General features: G+C 42.4%; 2 protein-coding genes across 4 annotated transcripts in view; one reads left to right on the top strand and one right to left on the bottom strand.

Annotated features, from left to right (window-relative positions):
• The window catches only part of ITGAE (integrin subunit alpha E), a 36,417-nt gene extending 18,899 nt beyond the window's left edge, over positions 1–17,518 (top strand). For both annotated transcript variants that reach the window (XM_083806341.1, XM_083806340.1), the window contains 19 exons: positions 80–210; positions 1,000–1,140; positions 2,009–2,230; positions 2,644–2,774; positions 3,520–3,653; positions 4,010–4,161; positions 4,721–4,849; positions 6,152–6,219; positions 6,619–6,754; positions 7,042–7,143; positions 7,448–7,524; positions 8,432–8,509; positions 8,955–9,021; positions 9,106–9,213; positions 13,854–13,928; positions 14,040–14,141; positions 14,615–14,710; positions 15,352–15,462; positions 15,900–17,518. In XM_083806341.1, the coding sequence (XP_083662467.1) occupies positions 80–210; positions 1,000–1,140; positions 2,009–2,230; positions 2,644–2,774; positions 3,520–3,653; positions 4,010–4,161; positions 4,721–4,849; positions 6,152–6,219; positions 6,619–6,754; positions 7,042–7,143; positions 7,448–7,524; positions 8,432–8,509; positions 8,955–9,021; positions 9,106–9,213; positions 13,854–13,928; positions 14,040–14,141; positions 14,615–14,710; positions 15,352–15,462; positions 15,900–15,977 (2,138 nt within the window). In that variant the 3' untranslated portion in view covers positions 15,978–17,518. The remainder of the gene's footprint in view (positions 1–79; positions 211–999; positions 1,141–2,008; positions 2,231–2,643; positions 2,775–3,519; positions 3,654–4,009; positions 4,162–4,720; positions 4,850–6,151; positions 6,220–6,618; positions 6,755–7,041; positions 7,144–7,447; positions 7,525–8,431; positions 8,510–8,954; positions 9,022–9,105; positions 9,214–13,853; positions 13,929–14,039; positions 14,142–14,614; positions 14,711–15,351; positions 15,463–15,899) is intronic.
• HASPIN (histone H3 associated protein kinase) lies at positions 7,532–13,830 on the bottom strand. 2 transcript variants are annotated; one of them, XR_014574239.1, is made up of 3 exons: positions 9,823–13,830; positions 9,085–9,157; positions 7,532–8,669 (listed from the first exon to the last, which is right to left on the bottom strand). XR_014574239.1 is itself a non-coding variant. In XM_083806345.1 (2 exons), exons 1-2 carry the CDS (start codon positions 12,342–12,344, stop codon positions 9,142–9,144), a joined length of 2,538 nt encoding a protein of 845 aa, XP_083662471.1. In that variant the 5' UTR covers positions 12,345–13,830; the 3' UTR covers positions 7,532–9,141. The 2 variants fall into 2 exon arrangements, 1 of the variants encoding a protein (XP_083662471.1); XM_083806345.1 differs by having other exon boundaries at positions 7,532–9,157.
• Positions 17,519–19,655: the final 2,137 nt, after the last annotated feature.

Below are 19,655 nucleotides of genomic sequence, written 5' to 3'. Positions count from 1 at the left end.
CTTCGTGGGCTTTTTCCTTCAGGGGTAGAGTATGGTACTGACATGTATGATCTTTTTGTTCCTCGTGTGAATGCACCAGGATACAGCGTGGCAGTGGTGCGCACAGGATACGGACCCTTGTATGTGGCTGGAGCTCCACGGCACAGCATGACAGGGAAGGTATTGGTGTTTCAGGATGGCCACTTGAAACAAACCCTGCAAGGAGAACAGGTACTGTGCTTCACTCACACAGGGGCAAGCAGGTCAGTAGGGGTCAGGGGCACAGCACGCATCTAGGTTGCTCAAGCAACAGCCTCATTTTCTCCAGATAAATTTACATCCTTTGAAGCAAGAGTAAAGCCATTATAAACGTTTGAATAAATCCATTAGCCTTATTATTACTGTTAAACCCACTATGGTCAGGCAGCCTCATTTTTTCAAATGAGATCTGTTGAAGTCTGAGCTTCTGGGACAAGTTGCTCAGCTGGGGGAAATTATCAAAGTTCAACTGCTCACAGCAGGCTGCTGGAGGGTACTGGCACTCACCTCACCATGTTTTCATTGGTTAGAGGTCTCACAAGTAGGAATCAGAGAACTGCCAAGCATCTGATTTAGCTAGCTGTGGATTATACAGTCTTAGTTCACTCCATAATACTTTGGGAATACCAGAAGAAATCATGAAATTTGGAAAAAGACAGGGAAGACGTTTAGCTAAGTGGGGTGTACTATATTTATGTTCTGTTCTCATGGCTCATGGGGAAAGACGTCATCAACTGTGTTATTCTGCTTTTTATTCTGTCACATTGTTGAATAATGATTTTGGTACTGTTATGCTGGTTACAGGATCTGTCCCCGAGGATGGCAGTAATGTAATAAATAATAGTGAAGTGATCCACATATAAGTAGATATGTGATGTTTTGTTCTAAAAATTGCCTTACTGTTGCAAAGGACGCTAATTCTACAAAGCTATATATAGAGAATTCCAGTGAAAGAGCTGCTTGACTTTTTCTGGAGCCCAGGTCGGATCTTATTTTGGCTCTGAGCTCTGCCCGCTTGATGTGAACCGTGATGGGGAGACAGATCTTCTCCTTGTTGGAGCTCCATTTTATCACATCCAAGGGGAAGAAGGAAGGGTTTACGTCTATCGCCTGGAGACAGAGGTAAAAACACTGGTAGCGTAAACACTCCATGTTGGGGATTTTCCAACCATGCCTAAGTAGTGACAAATAAAACATTCCTCCTTTGTGCTCTCACTGAGTGTGCTCTCACTGAGTGTGCTCTCCCTGTATGGTAGAGGACTGCAGGATGAAGCCAGCAGTCCTGTCTTAGTCATTAGAATATGAAAGAGGAAAAAAATAAATAAAACCATTCTGTAGCTAAGGTACACTGATATCACAGTGTGCTAAAATCACGTCTTTTGCCTACACATAGGCAATTTTTTGGTGTACACTTTGCTCTTCCAAACAATGTTTTTTGCAATGTTTGCAATAAATGTATACATTGGTAGCTGCTAAAACTTTACTTTCCAGGACTTGCAGAAAACAAAATATTTTGTGAGCCCAGCTACTGGATCCAGTATACCAGATACATATATCCAGGATAGAAGTTAATTGCGTCATTTTGAGTGAGAACTTAACATGCAGACCAGGATAAGCTCCCGTTGGTGCACTGCTAAAATTTGCTCAGGGAACATACCAAATTGTTGGAAGCAGAAAACAGTGTGGGCGTCCATTAGAATTCAAACAACTTGCACCCTCTTGTGGCTTATTTCTGTAACGTGGTGGAGAAACAAGTTTGTCTCGAAATAAGCAGTGGATCAACTCAATCTGCTCATGATTTAAAAACAGATAGTACCTTAACTGTGTCTACTTGCATAGGGATGTCCAGGGACACTGCTTCTGTGGGAGACTTTGCATGCAGTTGGATCAAGCTTTTGGTCTGAAAATTAGCTGTTATCTTGAATTTCTTATTATATTGTTTAGAGGTTACAATTGTTCTAAAGGGATTTCTTTCTTGGGTATATTTCAGACTGGTTCATTCACCTTGGAAGGACATTTAAATGTGCAGGTGACCACTCAGTTCGCAAGGTTTGGGTTTACCGTGGCCAGCATTGGAGACATCAACGGGGATGGATATGAGGATATTGCAGTTGGAGCCCCCCTTGAAGATCATCTTTCAAACAGTTCCTCTTTTGGCAGCATTTACATCTTTAATGGTGAAAAGGACAAGATCAAGAGCTCTTTTTCTCAAGTATGTGTCTTGTTGGGACTTGCCTCCAGTCCACTATGGGAGGGAAAAGCTTGTGTTTTTGTAGCAAGAGGCTGGGAGGAAGGACTTTCACATTACATTCCCACTGATGAGTGAGAAATTTGCGGGTGTTGGTTTATGTGAGTCCACAGGCTTCTGCAGCAGACCTGCTCCTTAATTGCAGTTATTCACTTGTCTGCTTAGGCCTGGATTAGACCTGGATTCAAGTGCTGCCTATAGAAAAATATATTCTTTTGCAAGCCTGCCCATCTATTACAGTAAGTTAATAGCCAATATTTTGTGTGTCAGGAGTGTTGTAAAATCAACCTCACAACAGCCTTATGAAAGAAAGTGTATTTTTCAAAGGACAGGAGGGAGATCCTGACTTATATTTGCTGTTGTGTCTCTCCTATTAGAGAGTAAAAGCCTCTGAAATATCAGCAGGACTCCAGTATTTTGGACAATCCATTGATGGTGGCTTTGATTTCACTGATGATGGTCTCCAAGATATTGCAGTAGGATCGCTGGAGAATGTGGTTGTGCTCCGGTAGGTAATGAGTGCTGCTTTTTAGTATGTTGGGGAAATGCTTCAAAGACAAATTTAGAATCTGTGTTCTAAGCACTGTGTAATGATTCTATTTTTAATTTGGCATTGGACGGACATAAAAAAATCTTTCCCAGTGCTAGAAGAAATCATATAAAATGTAAAGCTGTTAGCTCAAGTTGCAAAGGCTTTTGCCTTTGAATGCCTAAGGCTTTGAGCAAGTATGAGATAATGAACATTAAGATCTATGTTAATTGGTTAACGTCTGCAATTCAGCACTGATGGTTTTAGTCATGTAGACAAAAAAATCTTGACAGACCTTGTCTTATTTTCAATCAGATGTCTGGTAGCTGAATGACTTGTGGAGTTTGCAAGGGCTAAGACATGATGGGCAGATTTGATTTTGTTCTTGCATTTTGTATTTGGAAACAAATTGTTGATAAAGAGAGAATTTTTACCACTAGATAATGAGTTCATCTAATGGAAACATAAACAGTGAGTTTAATTCTGAAACTCTAGCTATATTGGTGTATTTTGGCTGTCTGTTCTTTCAGGCTCATGGGATTTTGTACATTCTCAATGTTCCCAGCAGAAACTGGAACTTCTGTAAATAGGCTAGCTTGGTCCAGGTGAAATATCATGGAAAAGCTGAGCACTTTTTAAGCTTGCTGCCAGGATTTCTTAAAATATTTTTTCCTGAATGTTTCAAAAATTTAATTCTGTTTCTTATTTGTTCTTCACTGACTAGCTCGAGACCAGTTGTTCACTTTCTCACCAGTATGAGATTCAACCCTGAGAGAATATTAATTTTCCAGAACAGCAGCATTGTTACAGCAAAACTGTGTTTCAATATAATCTCAGCTTTACCAGTGTCTCAACAAGGTAATAAATGGGAACTGTGATCAGACTAAAATCTATGGTCCTACACCATATTAGAAACTTGGCATTGTAGACAACTTCTGGTACATCTAACAAAGAATTTTGAAAATCTTGCAAATTGTATCTCAGTCTAAACCTTCAGATCCTTTGTAGGGTGCATGAGTAGGCAATGTAGGGGTCATTGTAAAAGCTTTTCTGTTTTGCTTGACTTGTGGGAAGATGTTGGAAATATATCACCATGTTTTTTCCTCCTCTGTGAATGCTGGAGCTACAGATCAGAACTCTGTTCCCCTTCATTCACTGACTCTTTGCAATTGCTTTGTTCTGAGTACACAAGAAATTCCCATCTGTGTTTCCAGTGTTTTCACAGTTATACATTCTCTACACGGTGGACTTAGATGTGAAAATGGCAAAGAAGAGATTACAGTTTAAGGATCAGAACACCACAACAAGTGGAAAGCTCTTAGTCAGAGAGCACACATCATGCTCTGAGCTGCAGCTTTTCACGCTGGTAGGTGATGTTGGTCAGACTTACTACAGAAAGAAGGGTTAAGAGGAAAGGATTTTTAATGGAATCTGCACGATGATTAATCTTCCTTGAAATGCAAAATTACTATAATTGGGTGGTTTTCTGGGTGTTAGACTTGCTGAGCATGTTCTATAGCTGAGGGGGATGTGTACCATTTTGACTTGTATTCCTATAAATCAAACTGTCATCCTTTTGGGTGTGTGTGAAGTATTTATAATGCAAGAATTGTCAGAGAGTCATGAAGCTCTAAAGGATTAAAACAAACATAAAGGAACCATTTTTTACAATGTATAACTGAATCGAGGAACGCATTACCCAGAGGATGTCATGGGATCCAAATGTATAAAATCCCTCAAAAATATTTGACAAATTTATGGTCCATTGATGGCTACTAAAATCAGTGGCCCAAAGGCAACATCTGAGTCAGAAGGTCCCTAAATATGCCCCCTGACAGAAGCTGAAACAGAGATAATGTGTGAAGACTGTTTTGCATTTTAATGCCCAGATATTTTCTCAATTTCATGTTCTTCCTTTCTTGTAGCCATGTGACTTTGACTGTTTTTCCAATGTTTATCTGAGAGTTAAATATGAGCTCTGTGAGAAAAACGATAGTACGGAGTTTGCTGTTCCTGTGCTTGATAAATATCAGCCATCAGAAATGCATTTTCAGGTAATAAAATACTGAAGAGCTCTTCTCTTTCCAGAATGCAAAGTATTTACTATTAAAAAATAATAATCATGTTTTTCTTAGCCTTTGTATGTTGCCTTCTCCCCTCTGCTAACTTTTCTAGTTATTATTGTTGTATTCCAGGTAGACTTTAGGCCGGGGTTTCCCCAAAACAGGTACTCTTACCCTATTAAGAGAATCTCCTCTCTAAGATCCAACCTTTACTTTTGACCACATTCCTCTTGGGCCTCTGTTTAAAATGAGATTAGATGCTACCTGTGACCAAGGCAGATGGGTTTTATGTTTTGTGAAGTACTTTTCGTTATTTGAATGGTGTATTTAGTAGTAACACCTACAAAATTTTCGAGTGAATGGATTTTAAAAATAATGAAAATTAGGTATACATATATAATTTGTTTAGATTTACTTGTTTCAAAGCTATAGTTGGAAGACTGCAAACTCCCAATAAACTGAACCTTTAAATTTGGTATCCTTCGGTATCCTCACTTGCAGTTCAGTACAAGCTAATCTGGCTCTTTTTCACAGTTAGTCTAAAATCCAAATCACAAAGCTCTGTAAAGAGGCATCTTTTTGCTACTTAATAGGCGTCTTAAACCACAATTCAATATTTAATTAGCAGTCAATAAAGCATAGGACAGAAAAGTTAGTATCACTTAGCACTGAGCAATAACGAACACTAATCACCATAGTTGCTGTAGTCTTAGGGATTATGATGATACATTTATACCCTAACAATAACTCATGATATTCTTGAGTGTTGGTCAGTATTGCTTATTACTTGTGCACCCAACAGCTAACTATTAATTTTCACTGAACTTCTGCAGAAACATCAGCCACAGACAGTAGATTTTTATTGTTTAATAAAACTATCGCTAAAGGAAGTAACCTCATCACTACAAAATAGTGTGCCTGTAAAATGGCATAGCATATGAAAATGTTTATTCAGGAAAAACACATTGTCCCTGGAATAGAAATTAACATTGTTGTCCTGTGGCAACCGAGGTATAAACAGCTGGCAATTATTTAACAAGACCTTACCCCCACTGAAGACATCATGTCCTAATGAAAACAGAACTTTTCCTGGGAGTTAAATTACAAACTTCACTACTTACTACATCACTAGAGGGTCCTTTATGTCCAACTTCTCCTTAATCGAGGTCATGGGAATTTTGATTTTCTGAGAAGGACCCCCGTATGTATGTGTATATGTAAAGATATGCTAAACCTGCTACCTTGGAAAAATCAGGACTGTTAAAATTTAACTTGATCTTTGTTTGTTTTCAGTTGCCTTACAAGAAGGACTGCAACAAGACCATCTGTACTGCTCATTTAACTTTGACAAGTCAGATCCAGTGAGTCAATGCAGTTTTATTACTTGGATTTTTTTATTTAGCATTCATATGACAGGTCATCTTTGTGCATAAGGTATTTTGTTTGCTTCACTGTAAAAAGTTTCCCTGGAGGTTCACTGGAAAGCTAATCAACTGGAACAATGTTTAAAAGCTCTTGATGTAAAAGAGAAATGAAAAAACGTTACCTAAACTTTGGAGATAATAAATAAATAAAGCAGTTAAGAAGAAAGCATTTTCCTACACACCCTGAATAATAATGAATAATTAATTGGGCTGTTGTGTTATCCTGTGTGTGAAAGTACTTCAAGGGAGTAATTACCAGAACCAAAATGGATCTCTTATTTACTAACAAAGCTTAGGAAATTACATGTAACCTAACATTTTTCTTTCTGCTTCTAGAAAAGAATTAGTGGTGGGCTACACTAAAGAAGTGTCCATGAATTTTTTACTAAATAACAGTGGAGATGACTCATACATGACAACTATGGTCTTGAACTATCCTAAAAATCTCCATTTTAAGAAGGTGACAGCCGAGGTAAGATCATAGAACAACTGTTCAGCTAGTTGCAGAAAGAAAACAGTGCTGAAAGAAAACACAACTCAGCCTCCCATTCATTTACTACCTAAGTAAATCGTGAAGCAAGGTTGGGGGAGGGACAGTATTTCAGTTGTCAGAAATACAGCCTGAATTACTAGATTTATCTAAGACTCCCAAGCTTTTATTGGGCTACTTGCACCTAATTTGTTTTATGGGAGCAGACAGAATTGAATTTCCCAATGTATTTTTATTGCTATTGAAGAGCCTCCTTGTTCTGTTGGCAGCCATCCTCTCCTGCTATTCACTGTGGCCAACCAATACCCTTCACTTCTGTGGAGTTATCCTTGAACTGCAGAATTGGGCATCCAGTGTTCAAGAAGACAACTGTAAGTAGAGACGATAATTTTCATTTCTCCCTTCCTCTAAATGGTACTTTGAGTAGCTGTACTGGCATCCCCTATCTTTACAGTTAGGCCATAGCCTCTCTGCTTTCAAATTCAGCTTGTCACCCACATGCATTTTCTCAAGACAAGTGATAATTTCCAAATTCCTGTACGTTAACTCTTCCAGAAAGGAATGCTGAGCAGAAAATACATTAGCCGTCATGTTTTAACAGTATCCTGGTGAGTTAAAGACTGTATTTACAGGGTAATCAATATTTTGTTATATCTTTCTCTTTCCTCAAAATAGGCAAATTTCTCTGTGATTTGGCAACTAGATGAAAGTGTATTCCCAAATAAGTCTGCAATCACTGTTAATATCACCAAGTGAGTATTGCTATTTTCACCACTAAATACACTGTAAAAGAAATTCTGTAATTCCTATTCAGTATCCATACTATTTATCAGTCACTGGTTTCACAAAATTGTACTTGTCCTTTTTGACCTTCTAAAGTGTTTGGACCCATATAAAAAAAACTTTCCTTTATTATTTTAGCTTTGCTCTTACTTTATTTCAGTAGAAGATAGAATATCCCTTAAGTTCCTAATTTAAGTATAGTATATATTTAAAACCTTGTGTTTCCTGAACTAGAAAACTTGGTTCTGACATCCTCCTTTGTTATCAGAGAAAACAGATGAGTAACATAATCCAGCTCTGTTCCAAGTAGAACTATTATTCCAAATAGGATGAGGATGTATTCATGTTATTTTTCTCGACTGGGGCTTTCTACTATGGGGAAGTTACTATTCCTTTCTTGTCACGTTCCTCTCATTAACTTGAATGGGACTGATTAGCAAACAGCACTTTATTAAACAGCATTTCTAAGAAGGAAATGAGGATTCATCTCTGGCAACCTCATTGCAAGCACACTTTAAGGCAAAGGTTTATACATGAGTTTAATGTCCAGTTTTTTTGAAGGGTAGAAGCTTTTAAATTTTGATTAATTAAGGCATTATTACATATTCATAGATTAATGCTGGTTTGTGGGGAAATATTCCAAGGCAATGGCAGCTTCCAAAATCCATAATAATGAAGGGCTACTCCAACATTACTGCAGTACATTAACCCATAGGAGAGCAGGATGGCACCCCTCCTTTCATAAGTTACTGCCACTCCGTGTTTCCATCCCTCTTGTATAACCAGTATCCACAATTTGGAAACCATAGAAATAGAAAACGAAGGCATGCAGATGATAAAGCTGTTTCATCAATTCTTTTTTTTTTTCTTTTAAAGCATAAATGAAAATAGCACCATTCTGACTGAAAAACATGTCCTTGATGTCAGATATGCGTTCACTGCAGTTCTTACCAAGTAAGTTTTAAGAATATTCAATTGCATTATATTACTTTAGTCAATTAGAGGAAAAAGGGTTGAGAGGATGCCTGGCAGGATTCCAGCACAATTTCCATCTTAATAGTTTCAAGCACTGCAGATTGTCAAGTTGCTTTCTGTGGTATAAGACAGCAAGAATCTGGAAGATGGAACAACAAAACATCATAGGGAGATAACTAGGGTCAAATATAAACCCTTAACTATTTAACTGATTAAAAAATACCTTCAAGATTGCTTCAAAGATGCATCTAATTGATAGACTGCATATATGCCCATATATAGACTGTGTAGCTAACATTCCTGTTTAACAAATTTGATCATGCTACCTCCTTATTATTTAATGCATGTGGGTCATTGGATGTACTAATGTTCAATAATAATTAAATTCAATGTTCGCTTAGTTTTAATTTATCTTCTTCTACAGGCCAGTTTCTTTAATGTATATAAATGTTCGCCAAGGACTACTTGAAAACAAAGAATTTAAATTTAATGTAAGTATAGCTTCAAATTTAGTTCACCTTATCTGTCTGCAATCAGGATTAAAGAACACTTACCTTGTGCATTTTATTCCGTAGATAAATGGAGAAAACCCCTTTAATGCTACCATCAAGTTACAGATTTGGGTTCCTGTCAGAGTACAAGGTCAGAACATAGCAACTGTCAAAAATGCATCAGGAACACAGGTACTTTTTTTTTTTTTTCCATAACACAATACCTCTTCACTGGCCCTTACAGAGGAAAACAGGTTGTATTATTGCAGATTAGGATTTTTTTAAAGCTACACTACAGAAACTTCAGGAAATTACATTTTATAGCATTATTCCAAGTACGTGTTGGACCAAACTGAGCAAAAGTTCATTTTAAAAACTAAGTCAAAAGGTAGGTTTTTCCTCCCTTTGTATCCCTAACTGGGCTAACAATATTTACCTTTGTCCATCTTTTTGTTTATTTCTTACAAATTAAAACAAACAAATATAGTAAGGGAAGAACTAATAATCTAAGTGGAATTCAGGACATGAATAAGCCTGAAGAAATCTTTTCGCTCCACCTCCACTGTCAAGTCTGTTCCCTTCCACCCTTACCCCTCAAAAAAGTACATACGGAAACATCTTAAAGCAGGCGGCTTTTTTTGTGCATTTTTACACATTTTTCATAGCTTACTTTACATACTGGTAACTGATCACAACATTTCTTCGTCGTGCCAACATTTAAAAAGACCATACAGAAAAATGACAAAGGGCAAAGGGGCATCGGTGACTTAGTTCTTGGAAGCACTGTGCTCCTTTACTCACTGGAAGAGGCTGCTGCTATGCAAAACTTCACTGGCAGACCCAAAGGTCAATACTTCATTATGGAACTTAACGAGCTGCTGCTTTATTTTTCTCATGGCAGAAGTTGATTCTTTTTTCTTGTAAGCCATATCTTTCAAAAGTTTATCTGACAAATAGTGCAACCAGAGGACATTGCTGTGTGGATGGTAGTCAGTCCAGCTGTTGGAGTTCTCTGCCTTCATTTGCCTGTAGATATCAAACTGGTAGTCTCCTGTGCCTTGGAACAGCTCTTCATCAGTGGAAAGGTCACAAAAAACAGTTAACCCATCTTTCTCTAGCCGAGACAAGGTATAGTCTATGATGTTGACATGGATCCCTCTTGTGGGGATTGTGCACATCGTCCCATTCAACACGTAATTAAGCTCTTTGACATCTGTTTTCTTTACCAGCACATTCCCCCAGTGTAAGTCTCTGTGCTCAAAGTGCAGTTCCTGTTCTGCCACAGCCAGGGAAGCAGTCACCTGGTGCAAAATGCTTTTTGCTGAAGCCACCGAACTGAAGCTGTTTCTCATGTTCTCCAAGTCACTGCCTCCGAATTCAAACTCCAGAACCATGAAGAGTTGCTCTTTCCCAAAAAAGTCTGGCCGATCATTTTCTGATCCTGTTACTTTGTCGTATTTGTCCCAAGCTTCTAAGAGATACTTAGGATAGGCCCCTTGAACACAGTGCACGGAGTACAAGCTAACGAACCCTACAGTCCTGTTTACAGACTCTTCAGATAGAAGACTGAGTTCCTTTGAAATTATTATCTCTGGTAGAATCTCCCCAAAGCTTTTTTGAGATTCACCATTCACTCTTTCAGTCCCCTCAATGGGAATTATTTTTAAGGCCACAGGTCCTCTTTTACTGTCAATCTGGAAAACCTCTCCAAACACCCCTTCTCCAATTTTCTTGCAATCTTTCATCTTATCTAAGGGAATGCATTCCTCAAAAGTGATAGGTCTCTCCTGGTGGCATTCCCCAAACACCTTCTCTGCATCTGTAAGCACTACCTCCAGGACTGAACAGGAATTCCTGGGAGCCAGCAGTACCATGGAAGAAGCAGACAAAGCACAGTACTGACCCATACTAGAAGTTGGGGTTGCTTGGTGCCCTGTAACCTCGGAATTCACAAAAGGGGTACAAAGGATGCTATTGTAGGAACACTCGTCTGCAGTAACTTTCTTTTTCTTATGGAAGGACAGAGATGCTCGAAGTCTACCCCAGGCATGGGAGTTATTGAGGAATGAACAATCATTGTCTCTTGTATCTACAGACATCTCCTGACCACCCTTCTTCCTTCCTCTTGGTCTTAGTTGTGGTCTGAAAAAAGAGTTATTAGCGTGCTGCTGCCTCTTATTTTTGAGTCTTTGGGGACAGAGCCTCATTTGCCTATCCCACCGCCTGGCACTGAAGCCACTGATGCAAGCTCTTCTACAGGCACTTCCCTCTGCAGAACCGACCTTGATGCTTTTATTTTTATATTCCGCCATTCCTTGAGGGCCCAAAGGCGACACTGGCTTCTGGCAGGAAGGTTGAGCATCTGCCTTTTTGTCACCTTTCATGCTTGTCAGCCACAGCGACACTTCCTGACGGTTCAGGACCACCACCGGCGTAGGCTGGTGCTTGGTTTTGCCTCTCTGCCTGCTCAGGCTTCCTTCCCTTGAATCTCTCTCTACATCATCGCATGGTTCTTCAGCCCTGGCACCAGCATGCGGGGTGGAGTGCAGGGGCTCGCCGTTAGCAGGAGTGCTTGTGCTTTGCTGCAGGAACAGGGGCCCCCGCACGGACGCCCTCAGAACCCTGCTGGCCCTTTGTGACAAGCCCCTCTCACCGCACCCACCCGCGGCTTTGGACCAAGCCAGCCCCGTCCCCTCCTTGCTCCCGCTCGGCGACGCCTCCACCTCCTCCGCATCTCCCCTCAACGACTCGGGCGTGCTGGGCCCGCTGCCGAGCGAGGCGTCCTGCCCCTCTCGGGGCGACGAGAAGAGCTCCAGGCTGCCCTGCAGCCCCGAGCCTCCCTCCAGCCTGCCGCTGAGCTCGGCCGGCGGCGGGCGGCGGCTGCGGCGGGGCGCCCACTGCGGGGTGCTGCAGAGCAGGGGGCGCCGAGCCCCGTGGGGCGGCCCCTGGCGGCGGCGGCGGCGGGCGGCGGCGGGCGGCAGCGGGGAGGGCGACGGGGAGCTGAGGGCGGCCGGGGCGGGCGGCCGGTTCTCCTTCTCATCCTTCTCCTCGGTGGCGGCGCCGCGGCGGCTCCGCAGACACCGAGCCCGGGCGGGGCGCTCACCCAGCGGCTGCCGGAGGCGCTTCCCGGGCGGAGAGAAGTCGGGGTCGTCCGAGGCGGCGGAGAGGGCGCTGGAGCAGGCGGAGCTGGAGGCGGCCGAGGTGGAGCTGAAGAGCCGCCTGCGGTCCTGAGGCGGCGAAATCCAGCGGGAGGGCTGCGGCAGCGGGCGGAGGTGGCCGCCGCGCCGCGAGTACGTGCGGAGCAGCCGCGGCTGTAGCGGCATGGCCGGGCCGGGCCTGCCCGAGGGGAGCCGCGGAGCCCGCCCGTCCGCCCGCCGCCGTTTCAAACGAGGCCTCGCGAGACTGCGGGAGGGCGGCGGGCGGGAGCGGGGCGGGGCGGACACCGGCTCAAAATGGCCGATGGCGGAACGGAGAGTGTGGAGATCATACGGTGCTGGCCACCTGCTGAGCAGGATCGCCCCGAGCACCTTGCGCGGGGTGGTGTTCAGGCGGGTTTTGGATATCTCCAGAGGAGAATCCTCAGCCTCTCTGAGCAGCCTGTCCCAGCGCTCTGTCACCCTCACAAGAAGGAAGTGCCCCCCTCACGTTGACCTGGAACCTTCTGTGCTTCAGTTTGTGCCTGTTGCCTCTCGTCCTGTCACTGGGCACAACTAAAAAGAGACCAGCTCCATCTTCTCAGCACCTTTCCCTCGGACATTTATGTATATTAATGAGGTCTCCACTCAGTCTTCCCTTTTTCAGGCTAAACAGGCCTGGTTCTTTCAGCCTATCCTCATATGACAGGTGCTCCAGTCCTCTAATTGTCTTAGTAGCCCTCTCTGAGCTCACTCCAGTAGTTCCATGCCCCTCTTGTACCAGGAAGCCCACAACTGGACACAGCACTCCACGTGTGGCCTGAGGGCTGAGTAGAGGGGTAGGATCACCTCCCTTAGCCTGCTAGCAACACTCTTTCAAATGCAGCCCAGTTCTTGTGCTACAGGCTGTGGGAGGAGTGGCTGGAAAGGAAAAGGAGCTGGGGTGTTGGTCGGCGCTCGCCTGAGTGTGAGCCCACAGTGTGCCCAGGTGGCCAAGAAGGCCAATGGTATCCTGACTCAGGTCAGGAATAGTGTGGCCAGCAGGAGCATGGAGGTGATCGTCCCCTTGTATTCTGCTCTGGTGAGGCCACAACTCAGTTCAGTTTTGGGCCCCTCAGTACAAGAAGGACATCAAGGCCCTGGAACGTGTCCAGAGAAGGGCCACAAAGCTGTTGAAGGGCCTGGAACACAAGTCCTGTGAGAAGTGGCTGAGGGAACTGGGGTTGTTTAGTCTGGAGAAGAGGAGGCTCAGGGGAGACCTTATTGCTCTCTACATCTACCTTAAGGGAAATGGTGGGGAGATGGGGGTTGGCCTCTTCTCGCAGATAGCCATTGATAGGACTAGAGGGAATGACCTCAAGTTGCCTCAGGGGAGGTTCAAGTTGGAAATTAGGAGACGTTTCTTCTCAGAAAGAGTAGTCAGACATTGGAACAGGTTGCCCAGGGAGGTGGTGGAGTCACCGGCTCTGGGGGTGTTCAAGGAGAGGTTGGACGTGGTGCTTAGGGACGTGGTTCAGTGGGTGATATTGGTGGTAGGGGAATGGTTGGACCAGATGATTTTGAAGGTCTTTTCCAACCTTAATGATTCCGTGATTCCTCTGGGCTGGGGCTGTCCCAGCCTTCGCAGCATCACCACACCGCTCTGTACACGCATCGGCATCGTGGCCAAGGCACTGAGCTGTAACTGTTCAACTTCAGGGTACAACAGAGTGCAGAGTCAGCGATGAACTGGTGCTTCATCTAAGGGACTATTCCAACAGCGCAGAACTAGAGGTGAGCCGGGTTGGTCCCTGCTGCTGTTGCAGCAGTTTACCACGAGGTGACAGGATGGGTAGATAGAACATCCAGGGAGTTTACCCGCGGTTGACATCCCTCTCGTTGCAGGTCACTCAGGACGTGCAGTATCAGTGCGTGTATTGTTCCATCCAAGCAGATAATGAAAACATCACCGTGGCAGCTGAATTGTCCTTAATTAACGCAGACCAGGTATATGCGAAAAATTGCACTTCTCTGGGTTTGTTTGCTAAAATCTGCTAGCTGCCAGGGGTTTCATGCAAGGATTTCTTCTGCATCCCAGCAGAGATTTTGCTCTTCTGCATATGATGCTATTTTCTGACCCTGTGGAACAAAAGTGATGTTTTATTCATTGCAGAGCCTCCCAGGAGGCACTTGGCTCTTAAAAGAGCTGCTGCATTCTCTTTACTTCCTTCAGAAACTGCTGCATGTGAAATGATTGTTTCAGTACCACAAGCTTTGGTCTAGACAATTTCTCATTACTGATAGTCGCATGGAAGGAGATGTATGCAGTGTTCAGCTTGGTGGCAGCACTATACAGGGTGGTTCTCACAGTCTGAAGAAGGATTTGCTGTTGCAACATGCAGTGCTTTTTTTTTTTTCCCCCCTCCAGAAAAGACTGAAAAGTAACTCATGTTTTGCTCCTTCTACTTCTTACTCCATAGTTCTTGAAAAGAAGAATTGACCTCCTGATCCCTGGAAAAATCACCTTCAACAGGCAACTATATCAGGGGCTGAAAGAAGAGGAACATAGTGCTGAGGTATCTGAGCATTGTGCAGGCAGCTTGGTCCCTTTTTAGGGGCAGGAACAAGTGAGAAATCCAGCTGGTTTTGCTGAACCCAGAGAACCAGTGAAGTCCCCAGAATTAAATCCTGGGCCCTTTAAAGCAAACAGCTTTTCCACTGTTGAATTTAGTAAAATCAGGTTTTGATCATAGGACAAAAACAAAGGGAAGATGTTTGCTAGTGCGTGTCAACAATCTGAGAAGTTCTATGTTGAACTCTGTTTATCCTCTAACATGTCTGGCTAACACAGAGACCTCTTGTCTTCTCAAGGATTTCAACATGAATAATACTCCTCTTTCCCTTGGAAACTCATGTTTTTTATTCTGAAGATTGTCACTGGTGACTTTTGTAATCACTGTAAACTCGTAATGAAGACTTAGTAAATTTAATTCCCTTGACTAGTCTTGGAATAATAATAAAAAACAAACAAACAAAAAAACCCCCTTTCGTACTGTATTACAAAGTACCTGCAGTACCTGTAGATTAATGAGGCACCTAGCACAGAGTTTAAAGTTTGAATGCTAGCTCAAACTAAATAGCTTTCTCAGTTAAAAGCTGATGAGAAAAAGATAACCGGGCTTCGGTGTGTGATAATTTGGCCTTGATTCTGTTTCAGATAACTCTTATCTTCCTGAAAGAGGAAGTGTTTGATCCTGTACCTATTGTCATAGGAAGCTCTGTTGGTGGACTTCTCTTGCTGTTGTTCATTATTCTGCTCCTCTGGAAGGTGGGTATCCTTCACACACACACAGCAAAACAGATATCGTTTTGTTAGATGCATGCATGTTTTTAAGATTTCTCCAAGTATGAAAGCAGTTTTTTCAAATGCTCATTGAAGGACCTCTGCCACTTACTGTTGTAAGACCTCGATCTTACATTTTGAGCTATTTTGAGTGTTGCAGTATAGCCTCTAAAGACCTATTTTGAAGTGCTTTCCCGAATGCTTGAATGTTTTGAGGTGTTTATAGATGTTCTGAATAGTTTTGAACAATGTCAGCCTTTAGGCTTATAGCTCTGTCAGAAGTCATACCTGGGTTGCATCCTGCATTTATTCATTCACTTACTGTGACTCTGACAGGGAAAAACTTGGAATTTTCTTTTTCTTTTTAAGAAAAGGGAAAAATCAATGCATTCACAAAGACTTAAGTTTTTTTTTTTCCTCAGTTTGGCTTTTTCAAAAGAAAATATAAGATCATGATGGAGCAAGAAGATAGGAACAAGAAGATACTTCCTGAAGACTAAGCTGGCCAAAGCAGAACCCTCTGCATTCTGTCACCGTCTTTTTGGAAATACCAGAGTCAAAGTCTGGCTAAGATGCAAAATGATTCTTGTTCCCTGAGCTGGGATAGATCTATAGGACTCCAGACTTTGGGACTCCTCCAAGTTCCTGTTCTGACCATAGGGGCCCTGCGCTTTTGGGCAATCTTGTTGCGTGCTTGTTTCATTTGAGCTCACCACTCATCATAGAAGGGCTGTCTGGCGTTGATAAACTAGACTCCCCATGACATATTTTGCTTTAATGTAGAAATGCTAGGAAAAAATCAGCTTGGAGCCTGTTATATTGGATTATAGTCTTAATTGTGATGCCGAGTGGTTCTTAAAATGATTTTAATACTGAGTAGCCTCAGAATAGATTAAAATAGAAATAGATTAGTGGAAGCTTCCTATTCTGCTATTGCTAATGAAAATGTAGAGACAAGCATTTTGCATATAAGTGTATATACTTATATATGAGAATATATATATAAATTTGTCTATTTTAATACAGTAGAATATGTTCCTTGATATCTCTGGTTCTTGGAATGATAAGTATGTATGTGGCGATCTGGGTATTGTACTTTACAGGGTCATTTCTGGTTTTGCATTTTCAGTTGCTTTCAGATCCTGATATGGTCACAAATAGAAATTTGCATTATGGGCCTTATTGTCAATTTAGGCAGTCTCCTCCTGTATGAAATGTCTCCTCTTGGCTTTTTCTGTCATGTTTGGCTAACCAAAAACCTCACAAATCTAATATGTATTTACACACAGCAGTAGAATAAACACAGATTTTTGTCCAGACCTTCAGAAGGCAAAACTGTTTGCTGTCTCCTTTGGCTTAACCAGTATTGCCTGATGGAAAACTAAAGTTAACAAGCTGTGGTCTGCCCTTCAGTTTCCTTGTATAATTTGTGTTTAGTACTTGGATAGTACTATTAATATATCTCTTCAAAGCTATTACAGAGATCACCTTCATGATGCGTTGGGCATTCTGCAGGCTGTACAGCTCTGGATATGTCCCACCTCTAAATTTGGCTGCCAAACAGGTGGAAATTAAAGGTGCTAAGCACACTGGCCTGCCTGCTTAGCGCAAAAGAAAAAACAACCAGAGCAAGGTATCAGCTGAGGAATGTAAGGCCCCCATGTCAGTTTCAGCTGTACAAGACAGAGAGGTGGTGAGAACTTGTGCTGTCATCCAGCTCAGTCAACTCAGCCATTCTTTCTTGATTTTTTCTCTCCTCTGGCTGATTGTAGAGTTCCTTGGAGCTGCATACAGGGTGTGAGTCACTCCAAGCCTGTTTACAAGTGTCAGGGATTGAGACTTACTAGGTTCAGAAAGGAAAGTCTCATCTGAATCAAAGAACCACTTATGGCAGGTTTTTTTTATCATACCAGTTCTGTACCATTTAGAAAGAACGTGCTTTGTCTGGTTTGAATGGCTTTACTGTCCCCCCTAACTGTGGTACTCCTCTTTTTTTTTGTAATATTTTATTTTTTCTTTTTTAAAATAAATTCTTTCAAAAGAACCCTGCCTGTGTATAACGCTTCATGATTAAAGGTAGTTTGTGTATTTTGTCGTACCATTTCCCAGGTAGCATTGCAGGTCTCTGGAGCTACTGTCCATCTCTCAGTCCATGTTTTGGTAGAACAATTTGCATGTTCCTGAGTGGGTGGACCTTGATGAGGCATTAAGTACGCGAAAAGCAGAATATGCTGGGTGGAGAGAGAATGCCTTTGAAGAGCTTCAGGCAAGAGACCAGCTGAGCATGGTTGCGACTGAGGTGGCGGCATTATAAAGAAGCCACCTACTTTTTCATAGCTTCCTTATTTATTCACTTACTAGTTTATTTTTAAGTTGTGGGCCATGTTGGCTTTTCTTAGGAGAAGAAAATTTGTTGTCTGCTTTTCCCACAGCTCTAGACAGGTCTTGTACTGAGCAACAGCTGGGCTGTTGTGAAAGGACTGCGATATACCAGCAGCCGTGCTTCTGCTGCCAGTCTCCCTAGGACCCATCTAGCCCATCCTCCCTAACAGGCCTTCACTGTTTCATACCAAAGTCCTATCTGTTCTGAAGCACCTAGAGATATCTACAGTCAGATCACACTTGGTAAGTTCTTGCACAGAAAAAAAGCTGTTGGTAGTTTTTGGATTACTTTCCCTTAGGAAAGATTGTTAATTGTATAAGTTTGTGCTAAGAATAAGGAGTTGCAAGGAGAGTTTTCTCTTCTTGAGGCTAAACAAGCCCAGCTCCTTCAGCCAATCTTGTTATACTCCCTCTTTTTCAGTTTTTTTTTTCTTCTTCTTCTTCTAGGTTTTTCTCTGAATTAACTATCCCTCATTACTCGGATTCCTTTTGTTGTCCCTTAAGGCTCTCAAAGAGGTCAGTTCTTGCAGTGGGTTATGCTATTTTCCTTTTTAGATGTTTTTTTCTTAAATGCATTACAGTGTTCTGTGACTTGTAATTTCCGATGAGTGCCATTCGATCATTTAATTCTTCACAATTGCTGTAGTAGATGCCAAACACATTTGCAGTAATTGGATGGCACTTAAGGGATTAGTGAAGACGGCCAAGATTTTTCAGTCATCCAAGCCACAGCTGGGTTTTTGTGCTGTTTCCATGGAAGTCTTGCTGTGTCTGCTTCTAAATTTATTTGTGATTTGCGTTTTGAATAAAATCTCCTGTGCAAAAGCCTTGTCAACATTGTGGCCCTGCTGTATAGCCCTGACTTTAGTGCACTCTGACAGTGGCACAGTTATGCCATCTCCTTGGATGACAAAAGATTTGCAAGTGCCTCCTTTGGAATCATTAATTGCCAGCCTCACGCATTAGCAGGATGTTTGGGGTCCAGGTGTGATGGGTGGAGAAGCTGCTGCAGACAACTTGGAGGCTTCTGAGCTGTAAGGGTCATTAATGAATGATCTTTGTACATCATGCAGATATGGAAGAGTGTCTGCAGACCCAAAGCTTCTTGAGGGAGAGAGGGTATCTTTACTCTTGAGTAGGACATACAGACTAGAATGGATTGTGTCCTAAATTCTTTTGTGTTCAGGTATGTTCTAACAGCACTCGTTAGGCTGGAGGGACTTGTTATTCTTCATTTGTCTTGCTGTTTCGGGGAGAAACAACTCTCAGTGCTGTTGGTAGCCCAGGAAAGCAAGAGCATTTGTTTGTTCTCTACCCTTTGATGGGTGCTGATCACCCATCGCCATCACACCAGCTGTCTTAGCTCTGGTCCTGGCTCTAAATCATTCCGGGTTTGAATGTTATCTTCTAGTAGGTCAGCTCGGCCTGACAGATTTTGGCTATTTTTTGCTGTGATATATAGCTAAGGAGTAGGAGGTGTGACAGTGGGTGTTGGCTGACAAGAATTGCTGTATCTGAGGTAGCTTTTTATTTTTTATCTTGAAGGGGAGGATGGATACATTTTGTAATGCTATCTTAATCAGGAGTGGTATCAGCTGCTTATGTCTTTCTCATATGCCAGGAAGATTCACAAGCCTTGGGTTATAATTCCTTCCGTGTGGTCAGAAGCTGGCAGGTTCATGTATTGGACTCTGGGAGTGCGGGCAGCTTGGTGGTTAGCAGGAGTAAGTAAAATGGAAGTCTGCTGTTCAGGAAAGCTTATCAGAAAAACAGCATAAGTAGTTCTTCATTAAGCG

The sequence above is a fragment of the Anser anser genome (genome assembly GCF_964211835.1).
Source record: "Anser anser genome assembly, chromosome: 20".
Classification (NCBI taxonomy): Eukaryota; Metazoa; Chordata; class Aves; order Anseriformes; family Anatidae; genus Anser; species Anser anser.
This window is presented reverse-complemented; position numbering and strand designations above follow the sequence as displayed.